This window comes from Pelophylax lessonae (genome assembly GCF_965119305.1).
Source record: "Pelophylax lessonae genome assembly, chromosome: 8".
Lineage (NCBI taxonomy): Eukaryota > Metazoa > Chordata > Amphibia > Anura > Ranidae > Pelophylax > Pelophylax lessonae.
This window is the reverse complement of record NC_138775.1, coordinates 90,191,327-90,213,628: the sequence shown is the minus strand read 5'-3', so window position 1 is coordinate 90,213,628 and position 22,302 is coordinate 90,191,327. Positions and strand designations below refer to the sequence as shown.

The following is a 22,302-nucleotide window of genomic DNA, read 5'->3' as shown; positions in this document are numbered from 1 at the left end:
ATTCCTCTTTTCTCTATGATTAGGCTCACAATAAGGTGGTAGGAATGAGAGAAGGATTCTCATAGTGTAAAACTGTAGCATGTATTTAAAATGTAAAAACAAATCCACTTACAAGTTAACCACTTCTGGACCGGAAGGATTTGCCCCCTTAATGATCAGGCCCTTTTTGCGCTGCACCTAAATAAAATTGATGTTTTTTCCCACAAATAGAGCTTTCTTTTGGTGGTATTCGATCACCTCTGCAATTTTTATTTTTTGCGCTATAAACAAAAAAAGAGCGACAATTCTGAAAAAAAAAAAATATATATTTTTCACATTCTGCTATATAACATTGCCCAATGAAAAAATTAAAAAATCAAAATGTTTTAACATTTTAGGCAAATTTTTTTTCTGCTACATATTTTTGGTAAAAAAAAATCGCAAAAAGCGTATTTTGATTGGTTTGCGCAAAAGTTATCGCGTCTACTAACTACGGGAAAGATTTATGTCATTTTTATTGTTTTTTTTTTTTTTTTTACTAGCAATGATGGTGATCTGTGATTTTTAACAGGACTGTGACATTGTGGCAGACAGACCAGTGACATTACTACAGTAATCAGTGCTAAAAATATGTACTGCTACTGTAATAATGACACTGGCAGGGAAGGGGTTAACACAGTGGGCGATCAAGGGGTTAAAGGTAAGCCTAGGGGAGTGTTTCTAACTGTATGGGGGTTGGTCGTTTGTTAGTTTAAAACCAAAAAAATAAAAATAAAATAATGATATATATATATATATATATATATATATATATATATATATATATATATATATATATGTATACACAGTATCTAATAAAAGTGATTACATCCCTCAAATTTTTGTAAATATTTTATTATATCTTTTCATGTGAAAACACTGAAGAAGTTACACTTTGCTACAATGTAAAGTAGTGAGTGTACAGATTGTATAACAGTGTAAATTTGCTGTCCCCTCAAAATAACTCAACACACAGCCATTAATGTTTAAACCACTGGCAACAAAAGTGAGTACATCCCTAAGTTAAAATGTCCAAATTGGGCCCAAAGTGTCGATACTTTGTGTGGCCACCATTATTTTCTAGCACTGCCTTAACCCTCTTGAGCATGGAGTTCACCAGAGCTTCACAGGTTGCCACTAGAGTCCTCTTCCACTCCTCCATGATCATCACGAAGCTGGTGGATGTTAGAGACATTGCGCTCCTTCCCCTTCCGTTTGAGGATGGCCCACAGATGCTCAATAGGGTTTAGGTTCTTGTGACATGCTTGGCCAATCCATCACCTTTACCCTCAGCTTCTTTAGCAAGGCAGTGGTCGTCTTGGAGGTGTGTTTGGGATCATTATCATGTTGAAATACTGCCCTGTGGCCCAGTCTCCAAAGGGAGGGGATCATGCTCTGCTTCAGTATGTCACAGTACATGTTGGCATTCATGGTTCCATCAATGAACTGTAGCTCCCCAGTGCCAGCAGCACTCATGCAGCCCCAAAACCAGTCCCAGGCCATGACAGTCCCACCACCATGCTTGACTGTAGGCAAGACACACTTGTCTTTGTACTCCTCACCCGGTTGCCGCCACACACGCTTGAAACCATCTGAACCAAATAAGTTTATCTTGGTCACATCAGACCACAGGACATGGTTCCAGTAATTGATGTCCTTAGTCTGTTTGTCTTCAGCAAACTGTTTGTGGGCTTTCTTGTGCATCATCTTTATAAGATGCTTCCTTCTGGGAGGACAGCCATGAAGACCAATTTGATGCAGTGTGCGGCGTATGGTCTGAGCACTGACAGGCAGACACCCCACCCTTTCAACCTCTGCAGCAATGCTGGCAGCACGCATACGTCTATTTCCCAAAGACAACCTCTGGATATGACGCTGAGCACATGCACTCAACTACTTTGGTTGACCTTGGCGAGGCCAGTTCTGAGTGGAACCTGCCCTGTTAAACTGCTGTATGGTCTTAGCCACCGTGCTGGAGCTCAGTTTCAGGGTCTTGACAATCTTCTTATAGCCTAGGCCATTGATGGAAAACCTTGGCACCCCAGATGTTTTGGAACTACATTTCCCATGGGAAATGTAGTTCCAAAACATCTGGGGTGCCAAGGTTAGCCACCACTTGCCTAGGCCATCTTTATGTAGAGCAACAACTCTTTTTTTCCAGATCCTCAGAGAGTTTTTTGCCATGAGGTGCCATGTTAAACTTCCAGTGACCAGTATGAGTGAGAGAGAGAGAGTGATAACACCAAATTTAACACACCTGCTCCCCATTCACACCTGAGCTTGCAAAACTAATGAGTCACATGACACCGGGGAGGAAAAATGGCTAATTGGACATTGTCACTTAGGGGTGTACTCACTTTTGTTGCCAGCGGTTTTGACATTAATGGCTGCGTGTTGAGTTATTTTGAGGGGACAGCAAATTTACACTGTTATACAAGCTGTACACTCACTAAGATATAATAAAATATTTGCAAAAATGTGAGGGGTGTACTCACTTTTATTAGATTATATATATATATATATATATATATATATATATATATATATATATATATATATATTGATTTGCCTTTGAAACATTTCTTGGCAAAATAGTACCCTTAAAAAGATTCAATAGAGCAAACCTTTTAGATAGCTGATATCCTGCCAACAAACCTATAATAAGCTTCACCATAGACGCAGCTTCAGGAATTGAGTGTAGTTCCACTAAAGAAAAATTATTGGACTTTCCTCCAAAAAGCTTATCTAAGCCGAAATTTAGTACATTGCATTTTACCAATAATGGTGTGAGGAGGGATTAGTTTACTATGTTTAAATATTTTATCTAATGATCCTGCTGTTAGCACAATTCTTATTTGTCCTAGGATGACAGCACTCACTCACCATACCTTATCTATGGAGTAGCAGGGTTGTCACCCCAGGACAGGAAGTGTTTTAGAACTGGACTACAAAACATCTCCCCTTGTTGTGCAGGAGATCACAGAAAGCTAATATCAAGGCAGTTGTGAGCCCTTTTATTTGTTATATGTAAAAATACATTCATTGTTTTTTAAGGAAAACATAAATGCATTCAATGATGTATTTTTTTTACATCTGATTGGAAATTAGCTTTAAAATGTAAAATGCCCCTGCTTGGGAGGCCATGGTGACCATTTTGCTTGCCTTTTATTTAAAGTGGTATTAAAACCTTTTTTTTTCTTAAAGTGGTTGTATACCTCCCTGTTATGTTTGTACCTATAAGTAGGTCTTTAACAAGGCTTACCTATAGGTACTGTAAATATCTCCTAAACTTGCACCATATAAGAGATATTTACATTGCATGCAGCTGATGAAGTCATTGGCGCATGCACTTTGAAGGAATGTATGAGATTTTTTTTCAAGCTGAACTAAACTGTATCTGAGCACCATGAACCAAAACTCTTTTTAAATATTCAAAGCAAACTCACTAATCTATCCATGTATCCATGCTTTCTTATGTTTAGTCACTTTGAAAAACACCCCCTTAGCATTTCAAGCCATGACCATCTTGAATAAGGGCAGATGACAGCATGTAGATAGATGTATCATTTACTTCCTGTAATCCACCTTTACTTTGCTTAAGCATGCAGGCAGGAGGCTGCACTTAGTTGAAAAAAACTCCTCCTTCAATGAAAAAAAAAATGCCCATGAAGACTCAAGAGATATTATTTTGGCCTAGGCCAGAAACCAGAAAACAACTGAAGAAAGGATTAAGAACGGATTAAAAATAGTTGATTGAGAGAGTTTAGTTTCACTTTAATTTCCCTCCCCAGAGATTGGTTTTTCAATTGTCCCTTGGTGGCGTGCCACGGGTGTCTATGGAGTCCTGTATGAGTCTCTGTTATGTGTGTGCTCCAATTCTCTACTCCAAGTCTATGTGCAGCAGCTCATACCACCATAATTAGGACACACAGATAAAAAGCCACGCTTCTCCTCCTTCACATCGGTGATTGACCGTTGAGATGGAGGAGGAGGAGAAGCATGGCTTTTCTCTGTGGATGTCCCTCCCATGCTGGCTGTGTGTGAGGTGCTCTGAGCAGCTGCATTTGATGAAGAGTTACAGCACGCATGTGGACAGAGAATCATACAGGACTCAAAATATCCCCACAGCACAGGGGGAACCGATAGAATGGGCATCAAGCATCGCAGACAAGGGAAATTTGAAAAACCAAGTTCCGAGGAGGAAATTTAAAGATATATATAAATATCAAATACATGTGAGTTTTGTTATTTTTATCTGATTTAAGAAAAAAAAGTGACTTTAATACCACTTTAACATAGCATTGTCCAAGAATACAGTACACCCACTGTGTCTGATAAATATTTAAAGTATGAATCCAGGCACTGTTTTTCTTTTTAGATTGGATAGAGTAGGGACTTGTTAGAACCTCAGTCAATTTTTAACTAATGGATAGCAAGAAAAAACATACACTGTTCCTCAAGCGCTAAAGCATATGGATCAGAGAGTATTTAAAGATCACCACCTGGAACCAGTGCAGCTGACCAGTAACATTTGGAAAAATTTAGCATAAACAAAACAACAGGATGGGCAGCACTCAATGGTATAAGGTGATGTCTTGAGAAAAGCCATAGGAGTCAATCCTGATATGGGAAAGACAAATGTTTATTCCTCAATGAGCAAAAAATATAGATATAAAAGATTGACATCCTTCAACAGACCAGCTGGTGTGGCATGGAGGGGCACCGGTATCCATGCTGTGAAGATGGGAGCTTGGTCCAAGGAAGGGGGGGGGAGTGCCTGGGAGACCCCAGAGCATAGTCGTGTGTGGAAACTGTGGCTGCCAAGGGCTGCAGGATGGTATAAGCCATCTGGGGATAGAGGCTGAACGATCAGGTCTCACTGAGGAGATTCTGCGAGCCAAATGGGAAGCCAAGCTGAAGGTACATTGTGCCTGGAAGACGCAACTGCTCAGTGCCAGCTGGAAGAGGGATGAATGCCCGTAACCAGCATGGAACGCATGCTCCTCTGTTGACAAAGCGTATGTGCGCGAAACTTGACGTCACGACAACAGATGAGCCTGCGTTCCACGATGGTTAGGGGCATTCATCCCTCTTCCCACTGGCACTGAGCAGTTGCACCATCCAGGCGCGCCCTACTTCGGCTTGGCTTACCATTTGGCTAGCAGCATCTCCTCACTGAGTGAAGATATAGCACATAAAAGACAATGGAGCTGATCATCTCCTAGGTGACCAGGGAACCCCTGTACTGGATGATGTGCTGGTGTCAGCAACTATATGGCTGGGCTGACGTGTTTCGAGGAAGGACCCTCTTCCTCAGAGCCAAAAAGTGCCTAAGATCGGTTCCATTGTCTTTTATGTGCTTTAAAATCACTTGTTTGTGAGTATAATGTATGTCGTCTTTGGATTAATAAACTTTTTAGTGGTAATGCACAAGGTCGTTGTGCCCTTCTTTTTTTTTTCTCAAGACATCATCTAATCCATTGAGTGCTGTCCATCCTGTTGTTTTGTTTTAACTTTTAAATAATCTCTTCGGGATTATTTTTTGCTTGCGCCAATGACAATATTGTCACCAGAATAGGAAGTTAAGGAAAATCTGCAACGGGGGGCGCATAAAAAGATAGCAGAGGTTTAAGCCTTACCAAACTCATTTTATTGCTGTCTGCTCCCCATATTGAAAATACCTAATTTCCTGGTCTGATGACAACACTGTCTCCCCAATAAATCCCAATTATAGCCCTGGGCAGCAGTAAAAAAAAAAAAAAAAACATTCTCCATTTTCTCTAAAATTAAAAAAAAAACGTTTTTGTCTGGAGAAACGCATTAAAGTTTAACTGCAATACAGCATAGGAAAATCCCATTTACACTACAACTACACTTCAAACTAGATTCTTTTAATCTACAGTTGCTGCCACAAAGAAATGTCAGTTATAAATCTGTGCCCTTCTTCCTTGCCACCGGCACTGCTTAAAATAGATTTTGGTGTGGCTAATATCTTGATTTCTCTGAGTTTTAATTGGTGGGTTGATACAGCAAAGACAACATAATCAGAAAGAGGCATCTCTCATAGTTTAAACAAGGTCACCGATTTAACAGCTAGTCTTTCTGTGCAAGGTGGAGGTTTTCCAGCAATGGTATTTTAAAATGATAGAGAATCAATAGTAACTAAATTTAATAAAGTGCATTTTGCTATGGGATTTGAAATGTTCAGAATGATTAAATAAATCAGCAGTAATGCCATTAAAGCTAACCTATTGCCTGTGTGTAACAATATATTAACAATCAACTCCAAGCATCAAGTAAAAAGCTTTTGGTGAACTGCTAATGCTGTTCTGAAAAAATTGCCACTGTACAAAAGTTCTTTCATTTTACCTTATTTGAGCCCAATATAATTTTCCTAGTGTAAGACTGAGCAGGACATTCACAAACAGTGATGCAGACAATAGCATCTAGCCAACCATTCTGGCTGGTTTGACACATCCTTGTTCAACATGTTCTTGCTAAAAACTGGAATTATTTCTGTATAATATCCAACTTTGTTGGCAGGATTTAAGCTGATTAAGCTGAGGTGGCATAACTCATTTTTTTAAAACATTTTCTCCATTACTGACTTGGCAAGCCTTGTCTTGCACTGTGTCTCTGAAGATGGGAATCTTAGTTGAGGCACAATTTCTCCTCCTCTTATCAGAGCCTCCAACAAGAACAGTGAGCATCACAATGGTGACACTGCCAAATCTCATTCCAGATCTGGTGAAACTAGTAGTCAGAGGCAACGGAACCTTAGATCTCACACTGAAGATATATAGCTGTAGATACAGAAGTAGCATACTGCTTTTTTTTCAGGAAAAGAATATTGGGTGTGGTTTTTATTGTGCTAAAGATTTGTCGGGGCTAAAAGGGAAACGGTGATCAGTAGGATGTGATGCAGAGTTCAGAGATCAGTAGTAATGCAGAGTTCACAGGTCAGTAGTAAGTGACACTGAGTTCAGAGATCAATAGTAAGTGACGTAGAGGTGCAGAGATTAGTAGGAAGTGACACAGAGCTCAGAGATCAGTAGAAATTGAGGCAGAGTTCAGAGATCAGTAGTATGTGATGCAGAGTTCAATTATTAGTAAGAAGTGCTGCAGCATTTAGAGATCAGTGATAAGTAGGAAGAGAGGCAGACTTCAGGGATCAGTAGAAAGTGATGCAGAGTTTAGGGATCAGTGATTAGTAGGAAATGACACAGAATTTAGAGATCAGTGATCAGTAAGAAGAGAGGCAGAGTTCAGGGATCAGTAGAAAGTGATGCAGAGTTTAGGGATCAGTGATCAGTAGGAAATGACGCAGAGTTTAGAGATCAGTGATCAGTAGGAAGTGACACAGAGGTCAAAGATCAGTAGGAAGTGACGCAGAGATCAGTAGAAAGTGATGCAGTTTTTGGAGATCAGTAAGAAGTGACACAGAGGTCAGAGATCAGTAGGAAGTGACGCAGAGATCAGTAGGAAGTGACACAGAGCTTGGAGATCAGTAAGAAGTGACGCAGAGCTCAGAGATCATTAGTAAGTGATGCAGAGATCAGTAGGAAGTGCTACAGAGCTCAGAGATCAGTAGGAAGTGATGCAGAGGTCAGAGATCAGTAGGAAGTGATGCAGAAATCAGTAGAAAGTGATGCAGTTTTTGGAGATCAGTAAGAAGTGACACACAGGTCAGAGATCAGTAGGAAGTGACACAGAGATCAGTAGGAAGTGACACAGAGCTTGGAGATCACTAAGAAGTGACGCAGAACTCAGAGATCATTAGGAAGTGATGCAGAGATCAGTAGCAAGTGCTACAGAGCTCAGAGATCAGTAGGACATGATGCAGAGGTCAGAGATCAGTAGGAAGTGATGCAGAGGTCAGAGATCAGTAGGAATAGACATAGAGCTCGAAGATCAGTAGGAAGTGACGCAGAGTTTGGAAATCATTAGGCAGTGATGCAGAGGTCAGAGATCAGTAGGAATAGACACAGAGCTCGAAGATCAGAAGGGAGTGATGCACAGCTTGGAAATCATTAGGCAGTGATGCAGAGGTTAGAGATCAGTGGGAAGTGATGCAGAGGTCAGAGATCAGTGGGAAGTGATGCAGAGGTCAGAGATCAGTGGGAAGTGATGCAGAGGTCAGAAATCAGTGGGAAGTGATGCAGGGCTCAGAGATCAGTAGGAAGTGATGCAGAGCTCAGAGATCAGTTGAAAGTGAGGTAGGAGCTCCTGGTAAATACCAATATCTAACCCAACTACCTTGTACAAATAAGCCTAATTAAAGATAAAAAACGACAACATTTCATTCATAATATTTCAATAGTCCCAGCAGCTTCATGCTTTATATCTTATGTATTATGAGTACAATGTTTGGGGGTTGTTGAGCTCTAGGAGGGGGAGTCCAGGGGAGCCAAACCCCACAGCTGTCAGCTGCATCTACACTGTGTAACCAGCGGGCACTACTGAAGGGCCTGCTGATTACTTGACAGCTGTTATCTTGAGAGGAAGGAATGTTTCATCTGATCCTCTGCCGTTCCTCGGGGGCTTGATCTCCTCCACATCACAAGCGCTAGAGAAGGAGGTTCAGGCCGCTCTGTGCAAAACCATTGCACAGAGCAGGTAAGTATAACATGTTTACTGTTTTAATAAAATAAGAAAAACCTTTACAAATGCTTTAAGCTGGGTACAAACTGATCAAAATTTGTCCAATACAGTAGTGACTGACCAAATTTCGATCTATGTGTAGTCCTTCTGGTTAGATCTCATTAGATTGGCTTCTGTTGAATGTGATTGTTTAAAACCTACTTGAAGCAGCAGCTTGCAGCAAATTGGCTGCAGTCTAATCAGTGTATTCCTAGTGGTTTCATGCTCATGATCTTCTCAATGATTCTGAAAGAACCAGGGCCTCCCTAAGCACTAACAATTAAAAGTGAATGAACAGTGGGAGATAACTAAATTCAGGAGGTGATCAAATATGAATTTTTAGAAATGACAAATATATATATTCACCGGCCACTTCATTAGGTACACCTTGCTAGTACCGTGTTGGACCCCCTTTTGCCCTCAGAACTGCCTTAATTCTTCATAGAATAGATTCAATAAGTTGTTGGAAACATTCCTCAGAGATTTTGGTCCATATTGACATGATAGCATCACCCAGTTGCTGCAGATTTGTCAACTGCACATCTATGATGTGAATCTCCTTATTCACCACATCCCAAGGGTGCTCTATTGGATTTAAATATGGTGACTGTGGAGGCCATTGGAGTACAGTGAACAAATTGTCATGTTCAAGAAACCAGTGGTGAGATGATCTGAGATTTGTGTCATGGTGCATTAGCCTGCTGGAAGCCATCAGAAGATGGATACACTGTAGTCATAAAGTGATGGACATGGTCAGCAACAATACTCAGGTAAATTATGCTCAATTGGTACTAACAGGCCCAAAGTGTGCCAAAAAAATATGCCCTACACCATTTTACCTCCACCACCATCAGCCTTAACCATTGATATAAGGCAGGGTGGATCAATGCTTTCCTGTTGTTTATGCCAAATTCTGACCTTACTATCTGAATGTTGCAGCTGGAATCATGACTAGTCAGAATAGGCAATGTATTTCCAATCTTCTATTGTCCAATTTTGGTGATCCTGTGCAAATTGTAGCCTCAGTTTCCTGTTCTTAGCTGACAAGAGAGGCACCCGGTGTGGTCTTCTGCTGCTGTAGCCCATCTGCTTCAAGGTTTGAAGTGTTGTGCATTCAAAGGTGGTGTTCTGCATACCTTGGTTGTAACGATTGGTTATCTGAGTTACTGTTACCTTTCTATCATCTCAAATCAGTCTGCTATTCTCCTGTGACCTGTGACATCAACAAGGCATTTTCATCCACACAACTGCCGCTCACTGGATATTTTCTCTTTTTTGGACCATTCGCTGTAAACCCTAGACATGGTTGTGCGTGAAAATCCCAGTAGATCAGCAGCCCATCTGGCACCAAAAACCATGCCACGTTCAAAGTCACCTAAATTCCATTTCTTTCCCATTCTGATGCTCAGTTTGAACTTCAGGAAGTTGTCTTCACCATGTCTGTGTTTGACCTTCCTCTGCCCCTCTACTTCAGCACTGAGGTCACATTAGCTGACTGATGGAGAGAAATTGAGGGATAAGAGAAACATTGGAGTGCCAGTCAGTACCAGTGTGCAAAAGTGTATTTGCTTTGGAAAAATAAATCGCCGCTAACGTTGGGATGTTGCTGCATTGTTCAAAAATATTAGAATCATTTTTTACATTTTAGAATGGGGTTCTAAAAAAACTGTCCATAATTTTAAAGGGTGCCTTGTCTGAAAAAAGGTTGAGAAACGCTGTTTTAGAACAGTGACTGGCAAATGGCAAGACTACGCCACAATAGAGGGTTACCTTGCAGATTTCTTTTCATATTCATATCATATGTCATTTATCATGTTATAATTATTGAATGGATATTTAATTTTCAAGTAATTTTTTTTGTCATTGACTGTTATGTCTTTTACTTTCTTTGAACGTTTGCAGTCCATTAGCACCACAGTCAACGTATGAATCAGCAGAAGAATTGGTGACAGAGAAATCTCCAAATTCTGGTGTTTGTCTGTTCCGATCTAATTTATTATCACCACTAGCAGAGAAGAAGACCATGCCTGACCAGAGCAAATGTGAATCTCTGGACACTGGAGGGAAAGGTGACATTACTACAATGCCTGCATCAGAGGATAAGAAAGATCTTTCTACAAAGAGCTTTATTGAGCCATATCTGATGTTCACTGGTGCACAGTCAATGTCAAATTTAGTTCCAAATGAAGCAAAGCATCCGGGGTATTTTAGCCTCCCTAGATGCCAAGCAGAGATATTTAATCTTCCCAAGGAAACCACCCAATCAAGTAAACCTCAGCCACCAGGGGATCAAATGGGTTATGTGATTACTATGGAGAAACCACTTTCTGTTCCGCCAATGCAGAATGATATCAAGAAATGTGCTCCTGTTAACAAATACTTTGCAATCCCTGCATCTTCCGACTTCCGGGTATCACCAGAAGGACCCTTGATGATGATTAACCCGGATGGGGCTGGGCCGATTTTGCTAAAGCAAGTTGGAGATTACTGTTTTTTCCCTGGACTTTGTGGAAGCCAAGAAAATTTAGAAAGAAAAATGACACCAGCCAGTGAACAAAACCAGCAAAATGCACCAGAAGACCCACCTCTACCTGCTGTACAAGCATTCAAAGTCATGCAAAGAGGGTACCTTGCTTTGCCACAAACTTAAACTTACACTTGTTGCTTTTTAGTACTTTGCAATAGATGTGAAAGTAGATTTTTTTTTGTACTGTAAGAATATTACCACAAAGCTTGAAGTTTCAGGATTTTCAGTGTTTATAGATAATATTTTTGTAGCTGTCTCACCAATCACCATAATCAATGCATTGCTGTGGTAAACCTGATAGCAGAAAGCTAGTAATGTCTTAATAAAATTAGTCCAGCTGATAACTTTGGAATAGTTGTATTTTGCTCGTGTTTTGTTATTTTTATAGTCACAGACTGTCTTCTGACACAATGCATGGCCCAAAACATTGAGTCTACCTTGCTTTGAGTTTGTCTTTATCTTACTTTGGTTACAGGATAGATTATTGGAAGGTTTCTATAAATTATATATTGGTCCATATCTAAACACACCACTACATAATACAGTATCTCACAAAAGTGAGTACACTCTTCACTTTTTTGTAAATATTTTATTATATCTTTTCATGTGACAACACTGAAGAAATGACACTTTGCTACAATGTGAAGTAGTGAGTGTACAGCTTGTATAACAGTGTAAATTTGCCGTCCCCTCAAAATATCTCAACATACAGCCATTAATGTCAAAACTGCTGGCAACAAAAGTGAGTACACCCCTAAGTGAAAATATCCGAATTGGGCCCAATTAGCCATTTTCCCTCCCCAGTGTCATATGACTTGTTAGTGTTACAAGGTCTCAGGTGTGAACGGGGAGCAGGTGTGTTAAATTTGGTGTTATCGCTCTCACTCGCTTATACTGGTCACTGGAAGTTCAACATGGCACCTCATGGCAAAGAACTCTCTGAGGATCTGAAAAAAAGAATTGTTGGTTAACATATACTGTAGATGACCTAGGCTATAAGAAGATTGCCAAGACTCTGAAACTGAGCTGCAGCATGGTGGCCAAGACCATACAGCAGTTTAACAGGACAGGTTCCCACTCAGAACAGGCCAACAAAGAGGTTGAGTGCACATGCTCAGTGTCAAATCCAGAGATTGTCTTTGGGAAATAGACATATGAGTGCTGCCAGCATTACTGCAGAGGTTGAAGAGGTGGGGTCAGCCTGTCAGTGCTCAGACCATACGCTGCCTACTGCATCAAATTGGTCTGCATGGCTGTCATCACAGAAGGAAGCCTCTTCTAAAGATGATGCAGAAGAAAGCCCGCAAACAGTTTGCTGTAGACAAGCAGACTAAGGACATGGATTACTGGAACCATGTCCTGTGGTCTGATGAAACCAAGATAAACCTATTTGGTTCAGATGGTATCAAGCGCGTGTCGGCAACCAGGTGAGGAGTACAAAGACAAGTGTGTCTTGCCTACAGTCAAGCATGGTGGTGGGAGTGTCATGGTCTGGGACTGCATGAGTGCTGCCGTCACTGAGAAGCTACAGTTCATTGAGGGAACCATGAATGCCAACATGTACTGTGACATACTGAAGCAGAGCACGATCCCCTTTCTTTCGGGGACTGGGCCATAGGGCAGTATTCCAACATGATAACAACTCCAAACACACCTCCAAGAGTACCACTATCTTGCTAAAGAAGCTGAGGGTAAAGGTGATGGACTGGCCAAGCATGTCTCCAGACCTAAACCCTATTGAGCATCTGTGGGGCATCCTCAAACAGAAGGTGAAGGAGTGCAAGGTCTCTAACATCCACCAGCTCCGTGATGTCATCATGGAGGGATGGAAGAGGGCTTCAGTGGCAACCTGTGAAGCTCTGGTGAACTCCATGCCCAAGAGGGTTAAGGCAGTGCTGGAAAATAATGGTAGCCACACAAAATATTGACACTCTGGGCCCAATTTGGACATTTTAACTTAGGGGTGTACTCACTTTTGTGGCCAGCGGTTTAGACATTAATGTCTGTGTGTTGAATTATTTTGAGGGAACAGCAAATTTACACTGTTATACAAGCTGTACACTCACTACTTTCCATTGGAGCAAAGTGTCATATCTTCAGTCACATGTAAAGATATAATAAAATATTTACAAAAATGTGAGGGGTGTACTCACTTTTGTGAGATACTTTATGTCTGGTTGCTTTTCAATATATATCATATTCAAAGATATTGTTTACAAATGCTGTTCAAACTGCACACCTTCAGATGTATGCAGTGGTGTGCTGGGTCATTTTCTAACACTCTTACTTCTCTATACGACAACATTTTTCCCAGTAACAAGCAAAGAAAAGTGTCCCCTCATATTGATGGTCAATGGCAGACCAGCCCTCTTAAATTGATAGTCAGTGACAGAAGAGTCTCTTTACATTAATGATCAGTGGATCAATGCACCCTTACATTGGTGGGCAGTGGAGAAGTGCCCTATTACATTGGAAGTTAGTGATAAAATCTCTGTGTACATTGGTGGTCAGTGAAAGCTGGTCACACATTATTCAATTTTCCTATTAAATTTCCTTTAGATTAACCTTCAGCTATGTTGTGCAGGGCTTGCCTGACTGCACACAAATTGAAAGTGTTTAGGTTTAACCTCATATTATATGGTTTTGGAAAATTGTGCAAGCCAGTTGAATATTGTATGGCCAGCCTTATTTTAGTGGTCAGTGGAGAAGTGTTTCCTTACATTGGTGGTCAAAGAAAAAGTCTCCACTTTCATTAGTGGTTAATGGGAAGTTAATGGGCTTGTTATAATGGAAGTCGATACGCTGACTGCCCATTACATACAGCTAAAAGATTAATTTTTGTCAGTGGTTACTTACTTTACAGAGAGAAGAAATGATCCACTGGTCAGTATTAAAACTATACAGGCACAATGTTGTAGGAGATCAATCTGCACAAACAACTTGCATAAATACAATGCACCCCTTACTGCCTGCACCCAGGTTGGAACACACCCATTGCCCCCATATTAGTATTCTGGTGGGTGGATGCCAAATATAGGCACCATGTGGGTTGACTCACTAATTAAACATATCTATTGGAAACTAGCAGTTAGATCTCCGGATAGAACATTTAAAATCTTATTCCTTTGGTTCCAACTTCTGTTTCAAACGTTTTTATTAATATTTTGAAAAAAGTAAGAAGAAAATGATCACTGTGCAGAGCAGTGAACAATCGTCACATGCTCTGTACATACAACAAGAAATGATATATAAGTGGAGGGAAACAGGTCAAAAGAAAATCTTGGCAATCGGGTTAGGTCTTTCCTAAGGTCACAAATGAGCACAAGGCCACCAACAGAAGTAAACAGTGAAAACAAGCTTTGCACTTTAGATTGGGTATATTGCAACGAGAACATCATAAACACTGGGAGGTAGCCATCCAGACGAAGGCCTATTGAATCATAATATGGAACAAAAAAACATAAAGAACTTGAGGTCTAGAGCACCCTAAAGCGTAATCACTGTAAATAGGCCTAGAAAATGGGAAAACCTTTATCCAGTGGTTATAGCTTCTGAAGTATTACCCATTACCAAGCATTATAATGGTCCCATGTGAGGGACTCCAGACCCCCAGATGTAAACATAAATAACTTGAGTAAGAAAGGAAATAGAAATCTATTGGAGGATGATGCCAAGGCTGGCAGGAGTCAGGGAAGCAATAGAAAAGGAGAAGGTTAAAAAAAAAAAAAAGGAAGTGAAACCATCCAGGGATCCTCTATCAGAGGGGCTTTTAAACTAATGCCTCGGTACGGTACGGTTCAGTACGGTACGGTTCGGTACGGTTTGGTACGGTACACATTGCGTTTCCACTGCCAATAGTACCCTTTCATGATAGGCGTGGTGTAGCAGGAAAGCTGTGATAGAGAATTCTCTGTCAACCAATCAAAGTTCTGCAGAGTGTAGCTCCACCCAGTTGGTACGGTACTAATTATCTTGGTACCCCAACGAAAGGGTACCAAAAAAATGGTACGGTACGGTTGGGAATTAGGGTACCATTCATAATGGAAACGGCATAAATAGCGTACCGCACCGAACCGAACCGTACCAGAAAGCTCAGTGGAAACGGGGCAAAATTGATAGGGGGGAGGGTACAGATGTAGAATTAGCCACCGGGGAGCAAGGTTCAGCAGGTACAAATGGGGACATTAGCAGGAGGGTGTTCGGAGTTCCTAAGCCCAAGGTGGGTATGGGGAAAAATCGCAAGAGCAGCCTAAAAACAACATCAAATGAGGATATAGTATGCCACCAGACAAAATTACGAGGTTTGTATACCAATGCTAGAAGCCTGGCCAACAAGATGGGAGAGCTGGAGCTGCTGATGTATGAGGAGGACTTAGATTTTGTGGGGATTTCAGAGACTTGGTTTGACAGCTCTCATGATTGGCTGGTGACCATTCAGGGGTATTCCCTTTATCGCAGAGACAGAGAAGGTAAAAAAGGGGGAGGGGTATGTCTGTATATGTCCGTAAGAACAGTGTACAGGTAAATAGGAGGGACAATATTAATAATGGAGCTAAGGAGGAGGTAGAATCCCTATGGGTAGAACTCAAAGGGAAGGCCCTATGGGGAAAGTAATATTGGATGTATGCTATAGGCCCCAAACCAGAGGGAGGAGGGGGAGGCAGACCTCCTTTCACAGATTGGAATGGCAGCAAGGATGGGAAATGTAATTATAATGGGGGACTTTAATCATCCATATATAGACTGGGCAGAAGGAACCACACATTCATCCAAGGCTTGGCAGTTCCTAAATGTTTTACAGGATAAATTTCATGGGTCAGATGGTGAACGCACCGACAAGAAACAATGCGGTACTAGACCTACTAATAACCAACAATACAGACCTGATTATGGATACAGAAATACGGGGCAACTTGGGAAACAGTGACCATAGGTCAATTAGTTTCAGTATTAATCATAGTAATAAGAAACACAAGGGTAATATAAGGACACTGAATTTCAAAAGAGTCAATTTCCCAAAACTGCGCACTTTGCTATAACCCTAGGAACAAAAAACACGGAGGAAAAATTGGAGTGCTTCAAGAACATACTAAACAAAGGGATTGGCTAGTGCATTCCAAAGGGGAATACATTTAAGAGAGCAAAAATAAACTCAGGGTGGCTAAACTCCAACATAAAAAGGCATATTAATACCAAAGAAAAGGCAATTAAAAAAATACAAGGCTGAGGGGTCATTGGCTGGATTCCAACAGTACAAAGAGTGCAATAACAAATGTAAAGGCGAAATTAAGGTGGCTAAAATAGAACACAAGAGACATATAGCGGAAGAGAGTAAAAAACCCCCCAAGAAATTCTTTAAGTATACAAATAGTAAGAAAGCGAGACCAGAACACATTGGCTCCATAAAAGACGATGAAGGGAATCTGGCCATAGAGGACAGTGAGAAGGTGAAAGTGATAAATTATTTCTTCTCTTTGGTCTTCACAAAAGAAATGGGGGGCTGCAGTAACCCAGCTTGTAATGCTAAATTAAATAATACACCTCAGGAAGTACCCCCATGGTTAACAAAAGAAAGACTTAGAACTAAACTAGAGAAACTTAATATAAATAAATCACCGGGACCGGATGGCTTGCACTTTACGGATAGTCTACAGACAGGAATGGTGCCAGCTGATTGGAAAAAAGCCAACGTGGCACCAATATTTAAAAAAGGGCAGAGATATATCCCGGGTAACTATAGACCTGTCAGCCTAACATCAGTAGTCTGCAAGATTTTGGAGGGGATGTTAAGGGACTATATACAAGACTTTAGTAATGAAAACGGTATTATTAGTAGTAATCAGCATGGATTCATGAAAAATCGTTCTTGCCAGACCAATCTATTAACCTTCTACGATGAAGTGAGCTGCCATCTAGATAAAGGAAGGCCTGTGGATGTGGTGTATCTGGACTTTGCAAAGGCATTTGACACAGTTCCCCACAAATGCTTACTGTACAAACTAAGGTACGTAGGTATGGACCATAAGGTGAGTACCTGGATAGAGGACTGGCTCCAGGGGAGAGTCCTGAGCAGGGGTCCTCAAACTACGGCCCGTGGGCCGCATGCGGCCTGCCAGGGTCCTGAGCCCGGCCCGCCGGCCGGTGTTCTGACAGATTGCTATAACCTGTCAGAATGCTATACTACCGTCGCTTCCGGGGGCGGTACGTCATGAAACAGCTGTGATACTCACCAGTGCGCATGCGCACACAGGTCGGCTTGCCGCTGTTAGTCATCAACTCTGACAAGGTATAGCAGTCCATACAGGGGGCGGGACGGGGAGGAACATTTTGCGCAGTGACAGGGTATCTGTCAGAACACCCGTCATCGAGTCCTTACAGGGGGCGGGGCGGGGAGGAACATTTTGCAGAGCTCACTTACCAGAGGCGGGGCCGGAGGGTAGAACTGAGAGGAGGCGGGAAGGAAGTTCAGCCGTCACATTAATACAGGCATTCTAGCCATTTAAAGCCGAAGTGGCTCCTCCTATATACAATTTATATAAAATACTAAGTATATGTTTTGTTTTTTTTATGCCTTTTAATGGCTAGAAGGCCTGTATTAATGTCACGGCCGAACTTCCTTCCCGCCTCCTTCAACCCTCCCGCCCGCCTCCGCTAAGTGAGCTCTGCAAAATGTTCCTCCCCGTCCCACCCCCTGTATGAACTGCTATGTATACCTTGTCAGAGTCGATGACTGTAACAGCGGCAATCCGTCCTGTCTGCGCATGTGCACTGGCGAGTCTCACAGCTGTTTCATGATGTACCGCCACCGGAAGTGACGGCGTTATAGCATTCTAAAAGGATATAGCTGTGGTCACTGGTGGTATTGAGAGGAGGGCATGCTTTGGTCACTTTGCATTGAAAGGGGGGCACGGTGTGGTCCCTCTGCGTTGAAAGGGGGACACGCTGTGGTCAATCTGGCATTGAAAGGGGGCACCCTGTGGTTGCTCTGGCATTGAAAGGGGGCACGCTGTGGTCACTCTGGCATTGAAAGGGGGCACGCTGTGGTCACTCTGGCATTGAAAGGGGGCACGCTGTGGTCACTCTGGCATTGAAAGGGGGGCACGCTGTGGTCATATATATATATATATATATATATATATATATATATATATAAATAAAACAATAAATATTGTATTGTTTTTCCTGTTTTTTTGTGCACTACAAATAAAATATGCGCATTGGAATTCGTTCATATTTTTTTTTCAAACTATAGTCTGGCCCCCAACAGTGTCTGAGGGACCGTAAACTGGCCCCCTGTTTAAAAAGTTTGAGGACCCCTGGTCCAGAGGGTGGTGATAAATGGGGAGTACTCGGATTGGGCGGGTGTGGAAAGTGGGGTCCCCCAAGGATCTGTCCTGGGACCAATCCTGTTTAATTTATTCATAAATGATCTAGAGGAGGGGATTTCTAGTACAATCTCAGTATTTGCGGATGATACTAAACTAAGCAGGGCGATAACTTCTATACAGGATGTGGAAACCTTACAAGCAGACCTGAACAAAATAATAGGGTGGGCAACTACATGGCAGATGAGGTTTAATGTTGAAAAATGTAAGGTAATGCACTTGGGCTTCAGAAACACGAACACAAGCTACTCACCAGGGGGGGGGGGACTTCTGGGGGAATCTAAGATGGAAAAGGATCTGGGGGTACTGGTGGACAACAGGCTTGGCAGTAGCATGCAATGCCAAGCCACTGCAAGCAAAGCCAACAGAATACTGGCATGTATAAAAAAGGGGATTCACTCCAGAAATAAAGAGATTATTCTCCCACTCTACAAGTCCCTGGTCGGGAAACACCTGGAGAATGCTGTCCAGTTCTGGGCACCGGTCCTCAGAAAGGATGTGCTGGAACTGGAGAGAGTCCAGAGAAGAGCAACAAAAATAATTAGGGGAATGGAGGACATCAGCTATGAGGAAAGAATACAAGCATTGAACTTATTCTCTCTGGAGAAGAGACGCTTGAGAGGGGATATGATATCAATGTACAAATACTGTACTGGTGGTGACCCTAGCATAAGAAACAAACTTTTCATAGAAAGGGAATACAATAAGACAGCCCTCAAATTTTTCACTCGCCTGCTCGCATTTTGCGAGTGAAAAATGATTGAATGCGAGCAAGGAGAGGAAGAGACAGAACACTGTCTGGACGTGCAGGGGTGGGCAGTGTCCATATCTGTGATGAAGGGGGGGGGGCCGCACTAGGAGCTTCTGCCTTCACCTGCCTGACAGGAGTGAATGTCATTCTCCCTCCTGTTATTGCAGCAGCACAATGCATGATTTCTGGACTCCTCCGTTCCAGCCACTTATCTCTCCTGCAGCCATTAATCACTTCTCTCCTTCCAAGCTCCCCTCCCCTGTTGGTTTGTTCTACTTGCTAGGTTACTTTCACTTTCTCCTTGCACATGTCTTTATCTTCCCTGCACATTGTAAGTCAGCAGCGATTCTTGTACTCCTCTGTTCACATTAACCCTTCATCTACTTCTATCTTTCAGCTGTCCTCTCCATAAATCTGTACTGTATGTCCTGCAGCCTCTGGTTCCAGCTCTGAGCATTCCAAGCAGCCATAGCTGACCCTGTCCTGTCCCAAAATAAAGCCTTAGCACTTTCTCTACAGCCCTTCACTCTGCTCTTCATTAACATATATTATTACAACCCAGACCCCCCCCCCCCCATTCACTCTCTTAGCCCTAATAACTGGTGAACTGTGGTTTGGCCAGTGTAATTGTATGTGCATTTTTTACCTGGATTTTAGGTGCATTTCTATTGAATTTCTATTACAAAGTGTGTTTTCATGAAAGCGCTTTAAAGCCCTGCATGCTGCATCTTTGATGCGGCTTCAGAAAATGCACTGTGTAATAGAATTCAATAGAAATGCACCTAAAATCCAGGTAAAACGCACATACAATCACACTGTTATTAATATGTATTTGTGCAACTTCTGCAGTCATGCAAAAACATTTAACAGTGTAATTTTATAAAATAATTTTTTGAGGGTGCATTTAGGGGCGGGGCAGGGTAGGGGTTAGGTGGGGCAAGTAGTGGCGAGTAACCCTTAAGGCCTGGCTAGTAGCTCAGGACTTGAAATTTTGAGCCCTGCAATAAGACACATGGTCACTCACTAAAACTAGAGGTAAAACAGTTTAACCTTAAAATACGGCAGGGGTTCTTTACTGTCAGAGCAGTGGGGATGTGGAATTCTCTTCCACAAGCAGTGGTATCAGTGGGGGAGCATCGATAGTTTCAAAAAATTATTAGACGGGCACCTTAAAGACCACAACATACAGGGGTATACAATGTACGGTTAACATCAAACATACACACACACACATCATAGGTTGAACTTGATGGACTGATGTAACTATGTAACTATGTAACTTAACCATATGATCAACTTCGTTCATCCGTCCCCAAGGGGACCATATTTTGTCAAAAAATATTGTTTATCTCGTTGGGCACTCACAATTTTTTCATTCAACATGCTCAATGTGAGTTTCCGTTTCACTATCGCAATATCTATGACAGGGCTTTTCCATGCTGTCACTATAGCGATTTTGGTAGTTAAGAACATAAAGTAAATTAAAGTCTGGGTATGTCATGGGACATTTTCAACAGGCTTATTTAGTAGGGCAATCCTTGCACCTTTAGTGATATTGACCATCGTGACTGAAAAAATAAACAAGTGAACTGTTCCAACTTCTATATTATTACCAGCTCTTTATTTTTAAGTGTAGGTAAACCTTCACCTTGTAAAACAACCTATTCAGTTTAAAACATTATAAACACTTTTTCCTCCATTTTTTATAAGTGATCACATTTCAGGGGATGTGAGTGTGTGTGTGTGTGTGGGGGGGGGGGGGGGTAGTCAGGAAAAGTCTGATCATTGGAGGAGAGTAAACTGGGTTCCCAGCATAGCTACAGAGCTGACCACACTTTGATCTCATGCCTAGTATGGTCAGTTTGTAATAGGAAAGCAGGGGGACTGGCAGAAACATAAAGGATTTCACACAAAGGAAGCAATACAAAGAGAACAGGAAACCTTTTTTTTTTAGAAGTATGTGATACAGCCGGCATACATCAAGAATTTGAAATGCTGGGTTTACATATTCTTTAATTACATTTTTTCTATATGCGGAATAGAAAATAATTGAATGGCTGTATTTCTAATATCCTGTTCCTTTTATATCCTTTTATCAAGTCGTGGAGAATCATGAACCCTGGACAAATTTGTCAGCTGTTGACAAATGAACAGTAATGTTTCTAGGTATGTTATAATGGGCATACACGCTTTGATACATTTTCCAGTTTCTTTTCTAATCAATTTCTCCCAATAGGAGTAATCATTCTATTGTCAACAACCTATTAAATCGATATGCCACACAAAAGGAAATTGATTTTAATTGATATTTGGAAGGTAGGATTGTAAGTGATCAATTTCCTCTCCTTTTTCCCAATGCAATCTCATGATTGGATCATTGGAAATACAGCTGCAAGAAAAAGTATGTGAACCCTTGGGAATGAAATGGATTTCTGCACAAATTGGTCATAAAATGTGATCTGATCATCATCTAAGTCACAACAATAGACAATCACACTCTGCTTAAACGAATAACACACAAAGATTGGAATGTTGCCATGTTTTTATTGAACACACCATGTAAACATTCACAGTGCAGGTGGAAAATGTATGTGAACCTCTAGACTAATGACATCTCCAAGAGTTAATTGGAGTGAGATGTCAGCCAAATGGAGTCCAATCAATGAGATGAGATTGGAGGTGTTGGTTACAGCTGCCCTATAAAAAACACACACCAGTTCTGGGTTTGCTTTTCACAAGACGCATTGCCTGATGTGAATGATGCCTCGCACAAAAGAGCTCTCAGAAGACCTACGATTAAGAATTGTTGACTTGCATAAAGCTGAAAAGGGTTATAAAAGTATCTCCAAAAGCCTTGCTGTTCATCAGTCCACGGTAAGACAAATTGTCTATAAATGGAGAAAGTTCAGCACTGCTGCTACTTTCCCTAGGAGTGGCCGTCTTGTAAAGATGACTGCAAGAGCACAGCGCAGACTGCTCAA

At 41.5% G+C, this 22,302-nt stretch overlaps 1 protein-coding gene across 1 annotated transcript in view; it reads left to right on the top strand.

Annotated features, from left to right (window-relative positions):
- CSF2RB (colony stimulating factor 2 receptor subunit beta) overlaps positions 1–11,516 on the top strand; it is a 101,903-nt gene extending 90,387 nt beyond the window's left edge. The window contains exon 14 of the mRNA XM_082265495.1: positions 10,561–11,516. Within this exon, the coding sequence (XP_082121621.1) occupies positions 10,561–11,308 (748 nt within the window). The 3' untranslated portion in view covers positions 11,309–11,516. The remainder of the gene's footprint in view (positions 1–10,560) is intronic.
- Positions 11,517–22,302: the final 10,786 nt, after the last annotated feature.